Raw genomic sequence first — 21,829 nt, forward strand, 5'->3', positions numbered from 1 at the left:
ATAGTATCCTTTCCTTGATGTTTTTTTTGATGGAGAAGGGTGAATGCATTTAGAGTAAAGACTCAGCAGAAGAATGTATGATGGGGTAACAAAAGCTGAAGATTTATGAAGTGGCAACAGACTTGAGTGGAATAAAGATAGAGGAAACAGTTAATTTTCTGTACCGAAAGGACAGACCAGATATGCTTAAGATGGATGAAAAGTTTTACTAGCATACGAAAAAAAGACAAATGTGACTGGAGTGGGAACCAAACCAAAGGCCTGTTAAGGTAGAAAATAATTTGATATAAATTGACACTTGAAAAATAATACGATGAGAATTTTCTGTTTCACCTAAATGGAATACTTGTAGTCACAGCGGTTTATATATAGGCTTGCAACCTGCTGCTGCCTAGGGACTTCCCTGTGAACAGCTCTTGGCAGTTTAGAGCTGCTCTACATAGTAACTTACCACTCTCTTATCTTGCTTTGTCCCACACATTCCTCGCATCAATTGGTTGTGAGTTGGATTCTGTCCAATTTTGGCATATTTCTTCAATTTAGCTGGATTGTTGTTTTTATATAATAGAAGACTCTATGCAATATTTTCCTATTAATCTGTACTGTAAATGTAAATGAAGAAATAATATATGTGTTAACAATAGATATGGACTTACATAATGTGGATAAGCTAACTCATCATTACTATGTTTTTGGTAGGGCTTAAACCCATAGCCTTTTTTGGTTATTAATGCTGTTGGGCATTTTTTTTTTCTCCACGAATGTCCTCAAGTCACTAAATTTGCCAAAACAAGGAACTGACGTTTTCTTTCGCAAAAAGAAAGTAAACAAGAAGTTGCTTTAAGAATAAAATAGAAGAAATTTTATTTCTTTGCCAACCATGTATCTTGAGCAACACTTGAGCTACACTTGATACAGCTTTAAATGCACTGAAGAGTGAATACCAGATATGATCTTATGGGATCAGTCTGGCTGTATTTTTTCTTTTGTACCTAAAAACCACTTTTATAAATGAAAGAAGTCCTGTTTTTATGCTTTTCTTTCAGTGATGCCTCTGTGACCTGTTAGAAAATTAGCCTTTATTGAAGATGCAAGTAGGAGCTGTTGTTTGGGAAAGAAGGGCAACGAAGCTAGTGAAGGGTCTGCAGAGCAAGTCTTATGAGGAGCAGCTGAGGGAACTGGGGTTGTTTAGCCTGGAGAAGAGGAGGCTGAGGGGAGACCTTATTGCTCTCTACAACTACCTGAAAGGAGGTTGTAGTGAGGTGGGTGTTGGTCTCTTCTCCCAGGTCACTAGTGGTAGAACCAGAGGAAACAGCTTCAAGCTGCATCAAGGGAGGATTAGATTGGATATTATGAAAAAAATCTTCACTGAAAGAGTGGTCAGGCATTGGAACAGGCTGCCCAGAGACGTGGTTGAGCCTCCATCCCTGCAGGCATTTAAAAGACATGTAGACGTGGCACTTCAGGGCATGGTTTAGCAGACATGGTAGTGTTGGGTTGACAGTTGGTCTTGATGATCCTAGAGGTCTTTTCCAACCTTAATGATTCTATAAGGCGCATAACCTTTTCTAGCCTTTACACTTGCAGGATGTGCAAAGGAGAATCAGTTATTACCAGGTGTTAAGACTTGCCTGTTGGTAAAAGATGAATACAGGTAGCTAGATCTTCTAGTATCTTAAGTTTTGATCAAGTGCTTTTTGACTACTACAGATATATTTCTAATGAAGTGAAGAAAAGATCCACGGATTTGAATCTGTGTCTTAGTTCCAGATGTTCAGGGCTCTAGGAGTAGTTTTGAAATCAGCTCAAGTGGAAATATTGGCAAGTCACGTAACTGGTGTGCCTTTTCTTTTTCCTTTGGGAAGTGAGGATTTTTATCTGCTCTTTGGGCTGATTATAAGGAAGCAAATGTAAATTCTCATTGGTTATTGAAAAAAAATAAGTAATTTTTGCTTTAGGTTTCTTATGTGTTTCCCCCCCAATCAGATACAAAGAAGGTGGTGAAGCTTTGTTAGTATTGCTTCCCTCAGAAGAAAAAGGTATGGTGGAACAGCTGGCACAGAGGAAAGTACCTGTCAGTGAAATCAAGTAAGTGACTAATGGCTTGTCTTTTATTCAGCCTTCTTTCTACAGGAATAAAGTGTGATGAGTTTATGACAATCCTGATGCAGTTAAGTGCTTGATTTGCCTGGAGCTGGACAAAGAAGGGAGATAATTTGATTTTGATAGTATTGTAGAAGGAAAAGACCTTGAGAAGTTACCTATTCCACCCCCTTTCACAAAGGCAGGATCAGCTGCACAAATCATTCTTATCAGATGCTTGTCTAACTTGCCAATGAATGTCTTCACAATTTCCCAAAGTGATCTCATCTATACTCAACAGTTCCTGCCATTAAGTTTTTTTCTTAAAATATCTGATAAACCTTGCAAGTAATTTAAGTGAAATATTTCTTTTGTCCTGTGCCAAGAATACATAGAAAATTATGTACTCTTACTCTTTGCAGCTACTTTTTATGTAATTGAACATTATCATGCTATCTCTTTCGCTTCTTTTCTTTTTCAGATTAAACAAAATTTCTTTAATCTGTTCTTATATGGTTTTATACCTTTCATCATTCTTGTTTCGCTTACCTGTCTTTTCTTTAGTTCTCGAATGTTTCTCCAATTTGTCATGATCTTTCTGAATCAGATAGTTGAAGAACAGGAAGTAAAAGATGTGGCTAAGTGGCCATTTTACATACCAGAGAGAGTATTCTGATGAAGACTTGTATGGACCTATGCTATCTGTACAAAAGGGAACTGACTTTGAAAGAGTTGCAGAAGCATATAATGGTACTTTGTAAAAAAGCACTTATATTTCATTTTCCTATTAAATGCAGGGTAATGGATTTGTAGCAAAGACAAAAACCCTAACTGTAAAAATAATGGAAAAACCCCACACCACTAAAAAGCATTGGTGGTAATTTCTTAATTAGCAGCTATAGGTAGGAAGGAGTTCATTGTTCTTTGAGCCTGTGAGTCTAATCAAAAGAGGAAACAGAATGTGAAGGAAATATGGAGGAAGCATTGAAAGCAAGCCAGAAAATGTGGTATGGGCCTGACTCCTTGTTGAATACTTAGTATAGGTTACACCATGCCAAAAATTGTAGGTTGGAGCTAGAAGAAATCCAGAGAAGGATGACTACGCAAAGAAGATAATTAACTGTATGCATTAACTGTATGATAATTAACTGTATGCAGAAAGCGTTTGTGAAATAATTATTTTGGGAAGAAGTCAAAGTAGGATGCAACTTTAAGTGGTTATTATTACCTCGTTGCTTAAAACTTCAGGTCTGCTCAAAATTAACTATACTGTATTCTTTGAATTCTAGTGTAACACAGGATGGTAAGAAAGTGCCACTACTTGTACTGTTATCTGTGTTTGGTTAACACTTTCATATACATTTATGTCAAAACTTGAGTTAAGGAAGAAAGTGAACACATACTTTGGGACTTGTCGTTATTAAAATCCTCTAAATGAGAATCTTTTGCACTTCATTAGCTTTTTCTATTGTAAATTCAGTAATAAGATGCATTAAAGTAAGTCAGGATAGCCTGATCAATTACAACTTGATATGATGGTGACTTCTGGTAAACTTCTTATTTTGTTTTTACAAATGAAAAAGAAGGCTTGTGTGATCAGCTATAGTGAAGGGGAAAGAAGCAAGAGCTTGGAATGATAACCACAAAATACTGTCAGTTCCTACTGCATCTTACTCCTTTATGAGTGCTCCGATATTCAGCCTCATTAGGCTGATTTTTATGTTTGGTTTCCTAGAGAATTGCCATTTTTGATACCATAGTTGGATGTCATCACTCCAGACATGCCACACCTGGACCCAAGTTGTCATTTCTATAGAGAACAGACATGCATATAGCACTATCCAGATTTAAGGTTTATTTTCATTTTTTTCAAAGTATTTTTGATGTATGGGATATGCCATTTCAGAGGCAGTTGTGAATGCTGCTTCTGTGTAACAAACTGAATACAGTGAAGTAAATACACATTTTTCTGGTCAAACATGGTATCAATTCTGTGTAGAATATATGTGAACTTCAAATGTAAGACAAATTTTGCTAAAACAGCAAATATAAGGACTAGAATGGAGTCAACTACCAAAAGTCTAATTGTGCTTAAAGCTTTCCTTTGATGTTGCTGTTCAAAAAATTCCACATAACAACAACAACAACAAAAAAAACCACAAAAAAACTCCAACTGAATGTGGACGACATTAGTAAGGAAACTGAATTAAAGTCTGATATTTTCTTTTCCTTTAAGCATCGTAGAGCTTTAAAAGGATCTGTTTTATAACCACCACAGCTTAAGCAAATTGTCTCTTTTTCCTTGTTAAAATGACAGTGATTCAAACGATTTATCTTACTTTGATGTTCATTAAATAAATGTCTGATCACATGGATATTATAAATATTTCACCTTTCTTTGATAGCTAAGCTTTTAACTTCTTCAATAATGCAGTTGTTTGAACAGCTTATCGTAGAATGTGGTAAAAAGCCCTTTAGCCTCTGTTTATTCATGCAAATCCAAATCGTTATTTTTGTACCAGAACAACAATTCAATTTTAAGAAGGCAAATATTTCATCCCCCCCATGTGTCTTCTATTTATAATCCAAGTTATATGTGCCTCTAGAGAGACATCAGTGGCTGCATATCTCGACACATTCTTGCTAATCTGATGTTACATCAATGGAAAACTGCTATTTTTTTTAAACACCACCCAAAAATTCATTCTTCTAACAAGCCACTAGGGCATGTGTATAATAAATACATTTAAGTAACATTCTTAACTGGCATCATTATAAGGAAATTCAGGGCTTTTGATTGGTAATATATTTTAACAGCCTGCCCCGAGATATGCAAAACATGCTTTATTAGTATTTGTAACGTTGTAATGAAGGGGAATGCTTTTACTTAGAATTGCCTACCTAGTGAGGTTAAGGCTAAATGGTTTAGCATTGTATTTCTAAGTTGCTAACTAAAATCTTTAAGAAAAATTTGTGTAACTACTTGTGGATTGCAAATCAGTTTCATCTGGAGAGGTTTTAACTACAAATTTTCTTAGGTTGTCTACTTCTAGCTGGTTTCCCATACAACCCTGGTGAGTTTTGTCAATTGATAAATTGTTGAAGAAGTTCTGTCAACAAATGGATCATGTTCCAGGTCTTCTGTTGAAGTCTGCTGGTGTTGTTTGTGCATATTAACCTGATTATAGATTCTCACTAAATGATTTAACTTATGAGTTAGAATGTAAGGAGCGTTGCTCACTGCCAACAGAGTTTAACTCTTCAAACTTCGGAAATTCATTCTGAAAGCTTTTTGTTTCTAAAACATCACTGTCAATTAAAACATTTGTTTTGCTGTTCTTGTTAACATGTTACCTTGCATAGGGATTGCAAGAACCAGTTTTCTCTTCCTTTCCTTGCTTTTTATTTTCTGACTTAAAAACAGGTGTTAACATTTCTTTATTTCATTTAGACACAGCTTTTAATACAGTTCTGTAATTTGAAAGGAGAGAGGGGAATAACCTTTTCTTTTTTTCCTGAATACCTATTCAAAAGGCTAGCGTTTGGGCTGTTTTATTGATTTTCAGTTTTAAATCTAAGCTCCCTGTAGCGCCTGTTAGTATACCATACCTTTCTAATCAGCACAAGATGCCAATTTACAGGTAGTGGTTTTAAAAATACATCTCTCTTTCATTGTTCAAACAGAGCAAGGGAAAATGCATAAGATGCAATAATGAATATTGTATTTTAGAGCATTCAAATATGGCAAAAAGCTACTCTGAAAGTTTTAATTATTATGGACATATTAATAAGGAGTCCATAATTTTAAAGTTTTAGATACAAACTAAAATGAAATTATTTTTTATAATACCTTGAGACTATTTAATCACATCCATTTTGTTGAGTAACAAGGTAAGAGTTGCTTCCAAAGGGGTTATTGTAACAAATTTTGCGTTGAGAAAATTTTACCAAAGGAAGTGCAAGTATGTTAATACCCATGATATAACATTGCTTGTTTTAATATTATACCAAAAATGTGGTTCTTGAAGAAAACAGCAATAACAACAACAAAACACCTTTTTTTTCCTGACAGTGGAAAATACTTGGATATGTATTGCACATGATAGTAATATTAATACTGGGGAATCTGTTAAAACTTATTTCCTCCGAGTTACCGTCATTACTGTAGGACAATCCATTGGTATTACTAACCAGTGTGGTTATGTGGCTGTATGTTATCTGCTGGCGTGAGGCTGGCAAGGGTACGCAGATTTCCTTAGCTCCCAGCTTTTCCTCCTTTCTCTAGCCTTCCAGGATGTCTAGTGTAACCGTAAGGAGCTACGTTCCAGGCTGAGAGCACAGAGTAAAACCTGCTGCTGCTTGGAAGCTGGGTGGAACATGGAAACTTTTGCGACATCATAGCATCATGGTCTTTTTGGTGGTTGTTGAACTTTTTTGTTTAAATTCCGCTTTAGAGAGGATGGGGAAGAGAGTATCTGGTTAAAGTAGTGCTTGTATACCCTGGTGTTAAAACAGGGGAAGTGAGTGGAAAGCCGGGTGTGTATTGACCAGGAAATTTGGAGAGTGCTGTCTGATCTGTTCATAAGACCAAGCAAACTGAGTTTCATATTTATATTATGGCACAGTCAGGTGTGGCCATTTATGCAACTGCTAGGCAAAACAACAGTTTAAAAAAGTTATACTGCTCCTTAAATGCAGGATTTGTACTCACAGGTAAGAGAAGAACGAAAAAGTCTAGTTAAAATGACAGACAATGTCATAAAATCCCCTTCTAGTTTTTGCATAGTTGGTCCTAGCTCACTGAATCACATAATCACAGGTTGGAAGGGACCTCAGGGATCATCTAGTCCAACCCTTCTAGGAAGAGCGCATTCTAGACAAGATGGCCCGGCACCCTGGCCAGCTGAATCTTAAAAGTGTCCTAGCTGTTAAGGCAAGCTTATAAATTACGGTAATTCATGTAAATGTTTAGATTTTAGATTTGACTCTCCAAAGAGTCACATGTATATAATTATTTCAAGAGTTTTATTTGTTCAGAAAGAAATCCCATTAAAATCAAAATCGAATTTAGCAGTGACCAGCTTTCTTATTTTTGGAATCCCAGCATGAGATGAAGACGACAGTGGGTGGTCGTCATGATAACAGCATTGAAGAGGAGAGAATCCAGTATTATTACTCCCTTTTTAATAGTGTTACAAATTTACTCATTCATTAACAAACACATAACCTGAAAATGTGCTTGGGGCACCATATTCTTGGTTGACATTGCCTCGATTTACACCACAGTATCTTGCCTCGCTTTTAACTCTAAAGCATCTTGTGTTTTGTGTCTTTTTCAAGCCCTTTTCTTGCAAATTTTAGCCAAATTACTTACACTAAAATTTATATGGAGTCAACAAAACGTTGTTACATCTTGTCTAAGATTGTTGTCCATTGTGCTTGGAGCTCAATGTATTGTCTCCTGTAAATAGTGGATCATATTCCTACAATAATCAAGTCATAGAAAATAATGAATAGTGGGCCCGGGTAAGAATTGGAACGTATTATGCATTCTGGGTTTGACAGTGACAGCAGTGAGTAGCTGACACTCCCACCTACTCTTTGATTACAGCTCCAAGGCTGGTTTTGCATTTACTTAAAGATTTAATGTAGACCATGTTTCTCTAGCTCGTGAGAATGTGTAATGGCCAGATGTTTTGCTGACATCAAATATGACATCTGCTGTTTCTTTCCTATTGTTAAAGCCTGCTGATGCTGCCTTGAAGGATAATAGAACTGATTAGTCATGTTTTGCTTCTGACTTAAGCTATGTCGGCAATTTTGTGGCAGCTTTTTTTTCTTTAGGTGCTTATGAATGGTTCTTTTTTTTTTTTTGGTATCAAGAAAAGTTAAACAATTAACTTTTTTTTTTGCCCCTTTTGAAGATGAGGAGTATATTTACCTGCCTTGTCCTATAGATTTTTATCTATCTCATCTGAGTTCTCAAGGATAGATTCAGCTAGGATACAAGTTTGAGTGAAGACAAGGGAAAAATGGCAAAGACTAATTCAAGTGCCTTCAGGTCATCTCCTAATAGCTTTCCCATAACTTAACAGCAATCCAACACTTCTCGGGGCAGTTAGACTACTGGGGTTCATGTTTGGTTTTTTTTGTTGTTGTTGTTGCATTTTTTTTTTTGGTTTGCTATTCATGCTATCCCTTGTCTACTTTTTGTATCTCATTTTGTCTTATATTTCTTACTTTATCCCAGTGTATTTGTGCTGGTTTTATACTTGTCTTCAGTTCTACTTTAAGCTTTCTTCTTGAGTTTCAGGTCACTGTAAACATGTTGATTTCATCTAGACAGCCTTTTTACTCTTCCTTCTGTCTTTCCTCTGCAGTGAGGGAGTATACTCTTTGTTTGTACCTTCTAATACAATTCAGTATTAAGCAAACCACTGCTTTTATTTTGCTATTCTACCATTTTTCCTTTGTTAGGGTTGTAAATATTTTCACCATCACCTTCTCAATCTTGTTTTACAGAGTAAAATCTAGAAGAGCCTTCTCTAGTTACTCCATCTATCTTTATCTTGTGTGTATTCCATCCTGCATTGCATTTCAAAGACTTGTTGGTCAGTTTGTGTCCCACTGGATTTTTCATGCCTCTTCTTTTCTCTCTTATGTCTTTATGCTTTCAGAGTAAATTATTTGCTGGATTGAAACTGAAACTCAGCTTTTTGATCTTTCACTAAAAATGTAGCTAAATAGCTCTTGTGTGCACTACAGTCTCCCACTGGCTGTATCTGGCAGAGATAAGAAAATGAAATGGTGAGGGAATAAAGCGTGATGCCTTTATAAATTAAAGTATTCTTTGGTAATACCCTCCAACCCCTTGCTTAATTGCTGTTTTCATATTTATTAAGAATAACTGATGATCATAATGGCTTATCTTATGAAAAATGACAATGTTTTTTAACCAGTCAAGTTTTCTAGGCTGACTTAGTGCTATGTAAAGAGCATAATTTTTATTGTTATATTTTTCTTGACCTCCTTCAGGAAAGGCTATGTTTTATTGTACAGTATGGGATGACGTGGCACACAGCAGCAAGAATCAAATTAAGAAAACTGCTAGTTGTGCATCTCTTTTGACCTCTACTTGAGGGGTACCCTTCTACCATGTTTGATAGGTTGTATGATACACCTGGGTGGCACTAGCAGATCAAAACCAGAAGTAGATAAGAAAAGATCTGGGCAAATAAGCCTGGAACAGTATAGGTATCACTGGAATAAGTATAAAAAAATCCAGAGTCTGGGAGGGGACTTGTATAACTTATTACTAGGTTTAATGGCATTTTCTGTAATACAGTCAGTGTTCTTTATTAATCTGATCAATATTTTGAGGAGCTCTTAAATCTGTTTAATCTCAGTGTCCTTTATTTTTGCTCACCTGGCTGTAAGAAAGAAGTACTTAAATTTTAGTATTCCCAGGGCAATGGATCTTATTTAAGCTTTCAAAAATGCTGAGAATTTCTTTAGAAGACTGCTATCTCAGTATAAAGTGGTACTGTAATTCATTTTGCTTCTTCTGTATTTTTTCTCAGCATTTTTATAAATTCAAGAAGTTCTTTACTGCTGATTTTGGCTTTGCTTTGGAAGAAGTTTCACCACCTTCACTGAAAACTGTCTCTAGATAGAAAGTCTGAGCTCCCATTTGTCATCTTTTGATTATTTGTTTGAGGAGTGTATGCTTCATCCTTAACATGGTTCCATTCTAAGCTTGTTCAGAGTTGTAATAGCTTTATGCATATGAAAGCAATGCAAAAGACATGAAGATGCTTATTTTTGCATGTTCTAATAATTAAAGCTAACTTCTTTTTTTTTTTTTTTTTTTTTTTTCAATTAGAATTAATCCTGAAAAACTTACAGACATCCAAAAGAGGATGCAAGCTTTCTTAGCTCAAGATCAGGAGTTAAAAGAAAAAGCTCAAAGGGTAAGTCATCCATTGCCCTATAGTTCTTGAGGCATGATAGTCAAATAAAACTGCTGTTGGAGTAACTGACCTGCTCATATGTGCCCTAGCAGCACTATTTGGAACTCCTAAATTGTTCTGATTTTTAAGCTTTAGAACATGGCATCATTAGAAACGATGATCATATATTAGCAGTTGGTAGTAAGTATGCTTGCTGTAGCCTGTGTGAGTTGACACGGGCTCAATATGGGCCATGATCCTGATGCCTGAAGAGCTGCCTGACCTACTGCTGGTGTGCCAAAACTAAGGCATAGGTGAGGACATAATTTATTTCAGAGTCTTGGGTGTGCAAGTAATTTTTGATTTAGTAATCACTGCTTCTCAGCTGTTTGAGGGTTTTTACTGTTTTGTTTGAGTCTTTCCCAGCAGTCTGAGTCCTGGGGTGAATTAACCCCATACGCCAGTATAGGCTGAGACCAAATGTCTGGAAAGCAATTTTTCAGAAAAAGACCTGGGGCAGTAGGTTGTCCTAGTGGACAACAGGCTGAACATGAGCCAGCCACATGCCTTTGCAGCAAAGGCAGCCAACCGCATTCTAGGCAGCATTAGGCAGAGTGTTGCTGGCACGTTAAGGGAGGTGATCATTCCCTTCCCCTCTACTCAGCCCTGGTGAGACACGTCTGCAGTGCAAAGCTTGATTCTGGGCTTCCAGTACAAGGACATGGACATACTGGAGACAAGATCAATGAAGAACCAACGAAGAGAGGAGGTGATGGGCACAAAGTTGTGTACAAAAAACTCCATTTAAACCTGAGGGAAAAAAAAAACCCTTTTTTTGGTGATGGTGGTTGAACACAAGAACAGGTTGCACAGAGAGGCTATGCAGCCACCATTGTTGGATATTAAAAACTGTGTGTGTTCCTGAGCAGCCTGCTCTAGCTGACCTTGCTTTGAGTAGGGGTTTGGACTAGATGATCTCCAGAGGTTCCTTTCAACTTCAATGTTTCTGTCATTCTGTAAAGCATAAACCTGTTAAATAAGTACAAATATATCTTTTTCAACATTTATCCTTGGTAGCATGATAGAGAATAGGACTGTGTAAACTTTTCAGTTCAGTAACCCTTTTGATTGAAGGGTACAGGTATATTGGTAGTTCCTCCTGAGAGGACTTTTCTTGGGGAGCTGATATAAAACATTTTGAAATAATAACACCACCACCACCAATAATGATAATGTTATTGAAAAGTAGCAGGTATCATTCCTTGGCTTAAAAAGTTAGAAATATGAAACCATGTAGGCTTCACATGCCCACTTTCTTAATAAATCTTTATTGTTGCATCTCCTGATAATATACAACAGTTTGTCCTTTCTGAGTGATTAAATACAATGCATTGAATAAAGTGTTTTAACTTTCATTTAAATTTAAATGAGAAGCAAAATAGCTAGAATAGCTCTTCCAGGTTAGGTGGAGAAGCATGTGAATAGGACTATGAATGGGATCTCTTTGTTGTTCGGGGAGTCTCCTAACATTAATCAGCACAGTACGTGAATTTCATTCATGTAGGAAGACTTAATATAAGTAGGTAAGCTCCTGCACTAGAACAAGCTGGTTGTAAAAGACACTTTCCATGGAAGATGTCCTGTGAAACATTTCTGGGCATTACTCTGCCTCTTCTTGCCATCACTAGGCATGTTTGCTGACCTTTCCCTGGTTTTATAAAATTTTTAGGCTGTGACTCTTTGGGATAGAGCTTACTACTTGTGTTATTGAAGCGCTGCAATGTGTTGGTTTTCTGAGGTTGGTTGGTTTGTTTGTTTGTTTTTAAATTGAGTTTGTTTTTAAATTTTATCATGAGCCTATGAATTCTGTAGTTGTACCAAGTGTCTTCCAAACTATGCAAAATCAGGAGTTCAAATTTAGATGCAGGGAAAAAAGGTGATTAGAAGAAAACTAAGAAAATCTTTCAGGTCACTGTTGCACATGTAGATCAAATTTAAAAAGCACTACCTAAGGCCAAATGATCAGAAATCTTGAAATGCCAAAGCCTAAGAAATACAAGATTACAGAAATTCTGGATTAGTGTAAACAACTTTTTATTTGTCAGAGCTAGCATGTGGATTGATGACACCTGAAGATATTCTGGTAAACCTGAGTGGTAGGGTAAAATGAAAAGGGGATCATAAAAGCTTAAAGAGACAATAAGAGTTGTAGCCTTTCTGTTGAACTGGGCTGTAAAGTGAGGCAAGTTGCAATACTTAAAACTCTTAAATTGATGTTCACTTTACATGTCCTATGTGAGCTAGTCTGCCTGAGCTTTCATTGATCACTGATAGAGAGGAATAGGCACTTCTAGGATGTATCCTGACACAGATGCCTTAAAAACCCTTCGGGATAGATGAATAGCGGCTTCTTTGCACTATACAGGTAGCCTGTCTGATGTGACCTAGCTTGGATGCCTGCAGTAGAGACACTTCCTGGGTCAGAGGAATGCCATTCTTACTTTCCTAAACAAGGAATCTTAAATCAAAGTGCCTGAGGAAGTCAGTGGGAGCTTTGTGAATAAAATGTCTAAGGCAATGTTCAAGGGACTGCTTTTAAAACTGCTTTTGGCGTTTAGGTATACCAGCTTTTTTGTAGTGCACAAAGTATTACTTGTAGCATGTGGAATGTTAGCGTAAGCTTCATCCTAACTTTGCACAGGCCAGATGCAGATGATGGTAGTATGTCACCAGTACAACTGCCACAGGAAGTTGCAGTTACACCAATTTGTATCAGAATTGACAGAGCAGCTGGTTGAGGGAGGACAAGAGTACGAGGAAGCCAGCATCATCTTACTTGGAATGAAAATACTAACAAACCTCTGTTTTCTGGCTTTGGCTCTTTAAGATATCTTAAAAGGCAGAAAAAGATCATTCAGAATTGGACAAAAGAAAATCAAAGTTTCCAAACAGCACAAGAATAAAGTCAAACATGGGAAATCTGTCAGTGTTACAGATAAAAACATAAATTAATTTTGAAAATTTTTAAATTGCCATTTAATTACCTTCTCAAAGCATTTTTGTTGCAATTTTTCATTTATGGGTAGCAGTGCAGTGTCATCTTGCAGACAAACTCTATATACATTCAGCTTTTGAAAACAGAATCACAGGTTGGAAGGGACCTCAGGGACCATCTAGTCCAACCTTTCTAGGAAGAGCAGCGTCTAAACAAGATGGCCCAGCACCCTGTCCAGACGACTCTTGAAGGTGTCCAACGTGGCCGAGTCAACCACTTCCCTGGGGAGATTATTCCAATGGTTGTCCTCACTGTGAAAAATTTTCCTCTGGTGTCCAATTGGAATCTCCCCAAGAGCTACTTGTGTCCATTCCCCCTTGTCCTCTCCATGTGACTCTTTGTAAAAAGAGAATCTCCATCTTCTTTGTAGCTACCCCTTAAGTACTGGTACATGGTGATGAGATGCCCTCTGAGCCTCCTTTTCTCAAGGCTGAACAAACCCAGTTCTCCCAGGCTATCCTGGAATGGCAGGCTTCCCAGTCCTTGGATCATCTTGGTGGCCCTTGTCTGGACCCCTTCCAGCCTGTCCACATCCTTTTTGTATAGAGGGGACCAGGACTGTACACCGTACTCCAGGTGTGGCCTGACAAGCGCTGAGTAGAGTGGGATAATGACTTCTTTATCTCTGCTGGTGATGCCCTTTTTGATGCAACCCAGTATCCTGTTGGCCTCCTTGGCCGCAGCAGCACATATTCGCTCATGTTGAGCTTTCTGTCCTCCAGCACCCCCAGGTCCCTTTCCACAGAGCTGCTCTCCAGCCAGGTGGATCCCAGTCTGTGCTGCACTCCCGGATTATATTTTCCCAGGTGCATGATCTGACACTTCTCCTTGCTGATCTTCATAAGGTTCTTGCTGGCCCACTCTTCCAGCCTATCCAGATCTCCCTGCAGAGCAGCTCTCCCTTCTGGAGTGTCTACTTCCCCACTCAATTTGGTGTCATCAGCAAACTTCATCAGGCTACACTTGATGCCGTTATCCAGATCACTTATAAAGATATTGAATAACACTGGGCCCAGTATCGATCCCTGGGGGACTCCACTAGTGACAGGTTGCCAGTTTAACAGAGCTATTTACCACCACCCTTTGGGTGCGGCCTGCCAGCCAGTTCCCCACCCACTGCACAGACCACTTGTCTAGGCCATAACACATCAATTTCTCCAGGAGGAGGCTGTGGGGGACCGTATCAAAGGCCTTGGAGAAGTCCAGGTAGACAACATCCACTGCCCGCCCCATGTCAACCAGGCAAGTCACTGTGTCATAGAAGGCCACCAGGCTTGTCAAGCACGATCTGCCTTTAGTGAAGCCATGTTGGCTTTTCCCAATCACGTGCTTCATTTGACTTGTGATGGCCCCCAGGAGGATTCGTTCCATAACTTTCCCAGGGATTGAAGTATGGCTGATGGGTCTATAGCTGCCCAGATCCTCCCTTGAGCCCTTCTTGTAGATAGGGGTAACGTTTGCCTTCCTCCAGTCCTCTGGGACATCCCCCGTTCTCCAGGACTTCTCGAAGATTATGGAGAGCGGCCTTGCGATGATGTCAGCCAGCTCTCTCAACACCCTCAGGTGGATGGCGTCAGGGCCCATTGATTAGTGGGGGTCAAGCTCCTGTAGTAATTCATGTTCTAACTCTTCCTTCACTGATGGTGGGTCGGTGTTTGGTTCAATCGGCAATTTTGTTCCCAAAGCCTGGGACCCGACAGTGCTGGTAAAGACAGAGGTGAAGAAGGTGTTGAGGACCACTGCCTTTTCTGCATCGTTGGTGATTGATTCTCCTTTTCCGTTTAATAGTGGGCCTATGTTTTCCTTCTTTTTCTCCTTCTGGTTGACATGTGTGAAGAAATCTTTCTTGTTATTTTTCACATCTACAGCCAGTTTCAATTCGAGTTGGACTTTTGCTTTTCTAACTGCATCTCTGTACTCTCTGGCAATGCCCTTGTAGTTCTCGGCAGATAATCCTCCACTTCTCCATTTCTGGTATGCTTCCCGTTTGGATTTGAGTAGACCCAGGAGGTCATGGTTGAGTCATGGGGGCCTCGTTCTCCGCTTGAAGTACAGACAAGTGGCTTATAGCAGTGTCCCTCCTTAATAAGAATCAAGTATGAGTGTTCAGACATACTACGCAAATGTGCCCCAGTAGTCTTACATATGAATGTGAATAAAACAATAAAAATAATGCAAATGAAATCCTGACCTTGGATCCTGATCTGGAATGCTGGATTTCTCAAAGGCACAGGCGTTGTGCTGTCTAGCCTGTCTGTTGCAAGCTGCCAAATTGTTGACATTTGTAAGAAATAAATTCCCTATCTGAATGGATCAGATAGCAGTGAAACAGCATAGTTGTGCACAGAAATTCAGGTAGGATGAAGTTTACTGTGTTGAGGGCATGAGGTCTAAGTGATTGTCTTCTAAGCTTGTTGATTTACTTGAAGATGCTCTTATTTTGTTTCAAAAAAGAAAAGAAAAAATCAAAAAGAAAGTTTTTAATTACTAATTGCTTTAACAAGCTTCATGGTTCACTTCGTAGGACATGGTTTCTCTGCTGTTGCTTGGAAAGAGAGGGTGAATCAGATTGCGGCTGCTTTGAAACCTTTGCTGTTTCTTTCACAGACTGATGCTGCCTTTCTGCAGTTCTTGTAATTTTAATATTTAATATATCAATTCAGTCCTGAAAAACAGTTTAAAAAAGAATGTGTTTTTCTTGCTAGTTTTAATGTTACTGTGTAGGGAGTACTGGGACACTGAAGGGATGGCTATCCGTTAAATTCTTCATCACATCCCGAGGGACGTGCAGGGTGTTACAGCCTGACATTCCAGTCATGTCTTGTTACTTTGAATTCTGTCAAAGCAGCACACAGGTTGAATTGTGTGTGTTTTAATATTTAAAATGATTGTCTTCTTGGATGTATTTCTTGATACATCAATAAATCAAAATTTAAATGTAGTGAATTAGTAAAGCATGATACGTGTTGCCTTATGTATTTTTACAATAATCTCAGGGGGTTTTGGGGCCTTTACTACTGTTGTAATAGAGCTGTAATATGTTTCTGATGCCCAACCTTAACATTTTTTATAATAGTGTAAGGTAATTCATATAATATTTTCGTAATGTTCAGTTATTTTAAAAAACCTTGAAAGTGATATCAAAACAGAAAAAATAGCAGTGGACAACAGCAATTGATAAAAGAGCAGGAAAAAAGTTCAGACTGTCTAAACGTGTTCTCCCTTAGCTGTCCAGTGTGTGTGTGTGCACAGAGCGACCAAGTCTTAGGAGACCTGAATAAAATCCAAGAGAGATGACAGTGTTTTGGAAGGAGGTTGAAGTGAAGGTACGGAAATCAAGTCAAAACTCAAGAGGTTGTTTGCTGTTTTTGTATTTCATTTCTCATCTTGTAAAGTAGAACAACTCTTCTATGCTGTATCTAATTTTCCACTTTGGGTGTAAGATCTTTTGCAATGCCTAAAATAATAGAGAATGTGGCCAGCTGAAGACTTTAATCATCACTATATTACTTTTGAATGATCTCTGAAACCTTGTGCCTTAATTAGATGCCAATTTCTTTGAGCACAGAGCAATACCATCCTGCATATAATCCATGACAAACTTGAAAAATTGTTTTGGGTCTCAGTGGGCTGAACCCTGTTGACAGCTGATAGATGTGAGTTAGAACATCTGGCATTTGTTTGGTTGTTCATTCTTAGTTATTGTAGGGTTTGATACAGGTGTAAATGGTGTGTTCTTTCTGCCCCTTATATTTTATTAACTTCTAGGCCATGTGTACCAAAGAAATAACAGTAAAGTAGGTGGATGGCTTTACTGGTTATCCAAAAGATAGAATGAGATTTCTACCCTGTGGCATGTGACTCATGTAGATCTTCAGATCTGTAGATGTTGCAGCTGTCAGATTCACAGGAAAGATACTTCTTGTTTAACCTGCTTTTTTCCATCTGCCGCTATAGAGAAAGAAGAGACTGTCATTTGTGTCACTGCTTGCTAGACAGCAATAGGTTAATGAGATTTGTCAAATTTGAAGCCTTTTCCTAAAGGTTCTAGATATCTTTGTAAAATGATTAATAATTTAATGTGAGCAAACAAGTGATTTATTCCATACCTCATTCTTGGTAGCAGCTGAAAGGATTGTGCTAGCACCTTCCACTGCTAAAATTAATTGAAAGACCTAATCTGGACAGGAAACTTTACTCAAAAACTCAGCATTTGGAAAAATAAGCAAATGAAAACTTACTTCTGTAATGAGGTGTTAGACAACTTGAAAAGTATCTCTCTTAGCTCTACTTATCTTACAATTAATAGTTATAATTTCAGTTTGCCAAGGGGAAAAGTAAGACTTCATGACATTGCCTCGTTTACTGTCTCGTCTTTCTTTTTGCCTTTGGAAATGTTTTTTTTCTTATATGTGTTTAAAAGACCTCCATAAGAGATTGATGCTCCTTACTGTTGGGTCTTTTCCTCTTCTATCTCAGGTTAACAAGAAATAGAATTATTTTTTAAATTCCACATGAATTATTAATACAATAATTTTCTCTGACAGGTGCCTGTACATAGCAGAACAAGGATGTGATTGTAGTATGCTTGAATATAACCCCATGAGCTTAATTTGCTATTGTTACTAGTATTTGCTGGTTTAAGCCTCATGATAGAAGTTTTGGCGTGTGTTAGAAATTAGGTTACTAAAACAGAAACCCAAGGATCTTTTCTGATACTTAAAATATTCTGGTTTTTATGCTGCTGCTGGTAGGCAGAAATAGACTGTATAAAAGAAACATGAGAATAAGAATATTTCCTTTCGGGAACGATGGAGAGATTGAGTTACTCTGTTATAGAGTGCTTCTAGTTTTCTGGGTGAAAGTCTGGAATCAATTGAAACTTCAACCTTGGACTGGTCTTAGTAAAAATTGTATAGTGAATTTCTGTTGGTCAGCTGAGTTGCATACAGTGACTGCATGCATGTGATGAGCTGATGGCAGATGCAAGGTAATGAATTATCCTAGGCCACAATAAAAGGCAGCTACATTGCGTTGAATCACTTTCTGTTAGTGGCTAAGATTGTCAGGACACCTCAGACTGATAGCAACACAGTCTGTTCTTTCTTCCACGTAATTCACGTCAGAATAACATGGCAACATTCAGAAAAACTGGGGGAAGAAAAAAAACTGGATCAGTGATGTTTCCTCCTGACTAATTTGACCTGTTTTCTTTCTAGTGAAAATAACATGACATACTATTGGGAAGTTAAGCCAATTAATGTTCATCTAATGAAATACTTGAATACTTGGAAGTTGCATCACTTCTGTAGTACTGATAAATTTTGTCTTATGTGTATTGGGTAAAAGAATTTATTCTGAGAGTGATGTTACCCTACTTAATAGTGGAATTCTATTTTGTGTTTAGAGCAACAGTATAATGTTAGTTTCATGTGTTGGCAATTGAAATGTTTCATTTTTGTTAAAAACTTTTATTTTTCTTTCAGTGTTTCGTATCCTACTTGCGTTCAGTTTACTTAATGAAGAATAAGGAAGTATTCGATGTTTTCAAATTGCCTCTAGCAGAATATGCCCTGTAAGTATGATCAACTTGGAAAGTGGAAACTGTATTGAGAAGTTTCGCAGTGTATGGTAGTTTAAATAGCTGTTTTGACAATGTTAACAAACAGAATTGGACAGTCTTGTAATGTATTTACAGTGTCACATTAATGCTGTGCTTTTGCATGTTTTCAAAGACATTATAAATAGAAATTATGTGTAAAAGCAATATATCTCTACAAAAAGAAATACCTCTTACCCCAGAAGGTACATTTGCTATATACAATAAAAGACAAAACTTGTGAAGTAAAAGGATAGAGAACAATAGGTTTTGGGTTTTTTTTTCTGTCAAGACTTGCCCCTTCAGCCTCATAGCTACATGCCAACCTGTAAAGTGTATTATTTAAAAAGCAATTGGTGTATCTAAAGATGATTCATTGCAGTCTCATTTTGAGTGTGATTGGGACATTGCTCTTGGACATAAATTACTTTTTCTGAAGATTCAGTGCACCTGGTAAAGATGAAACATCTGCACTGGACTGAATAGCGTCTGTTTTACTATGTGTGTTTTTGTACATATATATGAACCATTCCACACTTTGTATGAGAAGGAAATCAATTTTGACAGGTTGACTTTACAGATGACAACCATCCAAGATTGTTTTAAGATGTGAAGTTTTTCAGTAATCTCATGGGACACAGGGTAGTCAGAGGGGAGCAGGAAGGTGCTCAAAGATGCATGATAAATTCATTTTATGTCTCTGGAATTTCATACAGAGAAGACTTAAGTCTTCAGACTTGTCAGCACGTGGCATAATGAACAAAAATGTGACAAATTACTAGACTGTAGAACACCTGGTCTTCCTGTGCTGTGTTGCAATTAACATGATTAGGTTTTGTAAAGGAGCATAAGCCTGTTACAAAAGATGCTTTCTTACTTTATGGACTGAGAAATTTTTAAAAAGGAGGACTAGCAAAAACTTGAAAACTTTCGCTATGTGCATTGCCTGCCCCTTCACCTGTATGATTTGTCAGCATCATTAAAGCTGTACTGTAGGTCTTACTATGCTGAATGTAGGGAGTAGTGGCAGAAGATTAGGACTAAGAGGGATGACTGCACAAATTTAACCAGTGTGTTAAGAAACCAACTCAAAGATGGTGGTAATGCTGATTTTTCAGAATCTCAGTGCCTCTTTCTGGATTTCAGCATGGTGTGCCATCTAGTTTCTGATACTGATGTGGACAGAGTAGTCCATTTCTGTTCTTCTCAGGCCTCTGCGCCAGGATTTGGTCCTTCATCAAAGTCAATTCTGATCCCAGCTTTGCAAAGTTACTAATAAGTCGTTCCTGTATTGAAATGAAAGAAACCAGACAGTTGTTTGAAGAGAGTAGGAGTGTGTTGTGGTTCAGCCCCAGTCAGCAACCAAGCACCACACGGCTGTTCAGTCACTCCCCCCACCCCTGTGGGATGGGGGAGAGAATCGGAAGAGCAAAAGCATGACAGAGAGGTTTAGTTGAGACTGTGAAATATATGGAAGCATAACCAAAAAGTCAGAAGATAATAAATCTGGGAGATAATTTGGGGATTCTGCTCTAAATGAACAGTTTGTTGGTACTCTTCTTCCCCACTCTCCAGACTGCTGGTCTACCTACATACACCCTGCAGCCCCCTGGCTTTCAGTTGAGTTCACATCCACTGATACAGTAGATCAGTCAGCTTAATTTATCTGAAAGGCCCTCAAAGTCTGGTATGTTTGAATTCTGCATTCAGAAGCAACCTTGGTTTGTGTTCTGTGCACAAACTCATGACAAAACCTGGAATGAGAATCTTTTCTTCCCTTTACCTTCTTTGTGTATTTTCCAAAAGGTATTTCAGCCTTTCTGTGGAGATTTACTGCTAGCCTGATAGATGTTAAGCCACTAAAAATCCTGCGAAGAAAACAGGCTGCTTAATTCTCCTGTCAGGTTTGCATTTCAGTCTGTCAGGCTGTTGCCCGCTTTCTCCATTGCTCTCTTGCCTGGCCATGTCTGTGCACTGAAATTCTCTTAAGCTCTGTTGATTAGTCTGCAGAAAAGCAGTAGTCTTTTCGATTTTTATATATTTTATAAAATTATTTATGTATTAAAATATCTATGAAACAGTATGTGTATATATATATAAAGAAGTGTTTGTGTGTGCATGTCTATACACATATGCACATATGTATTCTAGAGATTGATCACCTTTAAGCTATGGTACATTAGTATTCTCTCCAGTATCCTCTCATTACAGACTGCTATCAAGAATAATTTGCTGGAGGAAGACTTGCACAGGCCTTGTGTTAACGTAGGCAGCCTTTACATTTGGTGAAGGAGAACCTCGATGCTTGTATAAGAGGGCAATTTGTCTTTTCATTGCAAAGGACAGCTTTGAAAACATAAGAAAATGTAAACAAACAACAGGGTGAGAAAGGAATTAATTAGTTAGTCTGGCCTCCTGGATAGGAGACAAGGTAAAGAGGAGGCAGGGATTTGAAATATTTTACTTCTCAGGCACTTCACTTTTTAAAATGCTAACATGTATAAATATATCAGTTTCCAGAGGCAGATCTTAACAGGCGAGTGTGCTGGATGGACAGGTTAGTCACAGCTCTAAGGGGCTGGCAAGGAAAGTAATTTCCTCTGTGGTTTTCATCATGTCTTCCAGGAGGAATGCAGCATATTTTTCTCTGTTTATCCCTGTATTGATACATAGAGAATAAATCAGGTTGAAGCCAAGTTATCTGGGAGATGTCTGGTACACACAACTTAGGACCCAGAAAATTTTGCAATTATTGCTTACAGATCAGTGTTAGAAAGCAGTAGGTAGCTGCAGGTGCTGTCGGGTCTGAAATGGGTGATACCAGGATACATGAGCCGTCTGTCCTTTCACTGACCAGGGAAAGCACTGCACTGTTACCCCAGTCCCCTGGCTGTAGATGTAGAGGTGACCCTTACTGCATGGTCAGGGCAGAGGGTTTGGTTTGTTGACTTGCTCCAGCTGCCCGACACATCCCCCAGACAGCACCCATCACAGGCTTTGCACATCTCGTAATCCCTTTGCTAGTTCTTAGCCTTCCTTCTCTCTGCCGTTTAACTTCCGTTTCTAGTCCCCAGTCTCCTTCCAACTAAAAAGCCTGCCCCTAATTACTTTTTCCCAGTTTTTTCCAGTCTTCTTACACCTGTA

General features: G+C 38.2%; 2 protein-coding genes across 2 annotated transcripts in view; both read left to right on the forward strand.

Moving 5' to 3' along the window:
* ATM (ATM serine/threonine kinase) overlaps positions 1-21,829 on the forward strand; it is a 579,279-nt gene that overhangs the window by 234,579 nt on the left and 322,871 nt on the right. The window lies entirely within an intron of this gene.
* Positions 1-21,829, forward strand: part of DDX10 (DEAD-box helicase 10) — a 217,593-nt gene that overhangs the window by 48,604 nt on the left and 147,160 nt on the right. The window contains exons 12-14 of the mRNA XM_075082470.1: positions 1,987-2,088; positions 9,965-10,052; positions 18,573-18,661. Coding sequence (XP_074938571.1) covers positions 1,987-2,088; positions 9,965-10,052; positions 18,573-18,661 — 279 coding nt within the window. The remainder of the gene's footprint in view (positions 1-1,986; positions 2,089-9,964; positions 10,053-18,572; positions 18,662-21,829) is intronic.

This window comes from Phalacrocorax aristotelis, chromosome 1 (genome assembly GCF_949628215.1).
Source record: "Phalacrocorax aristotelis chromosome 1, bGulAri2.1, whole genome shotgun sequence".
NCBI classification, from domain to species: Eukaryota; Metazoa; Chordata; class Aves; order Suliformes; family Phalacrocoracidae; genus Phalacrocorax; species Phalacrocorax aristotelis.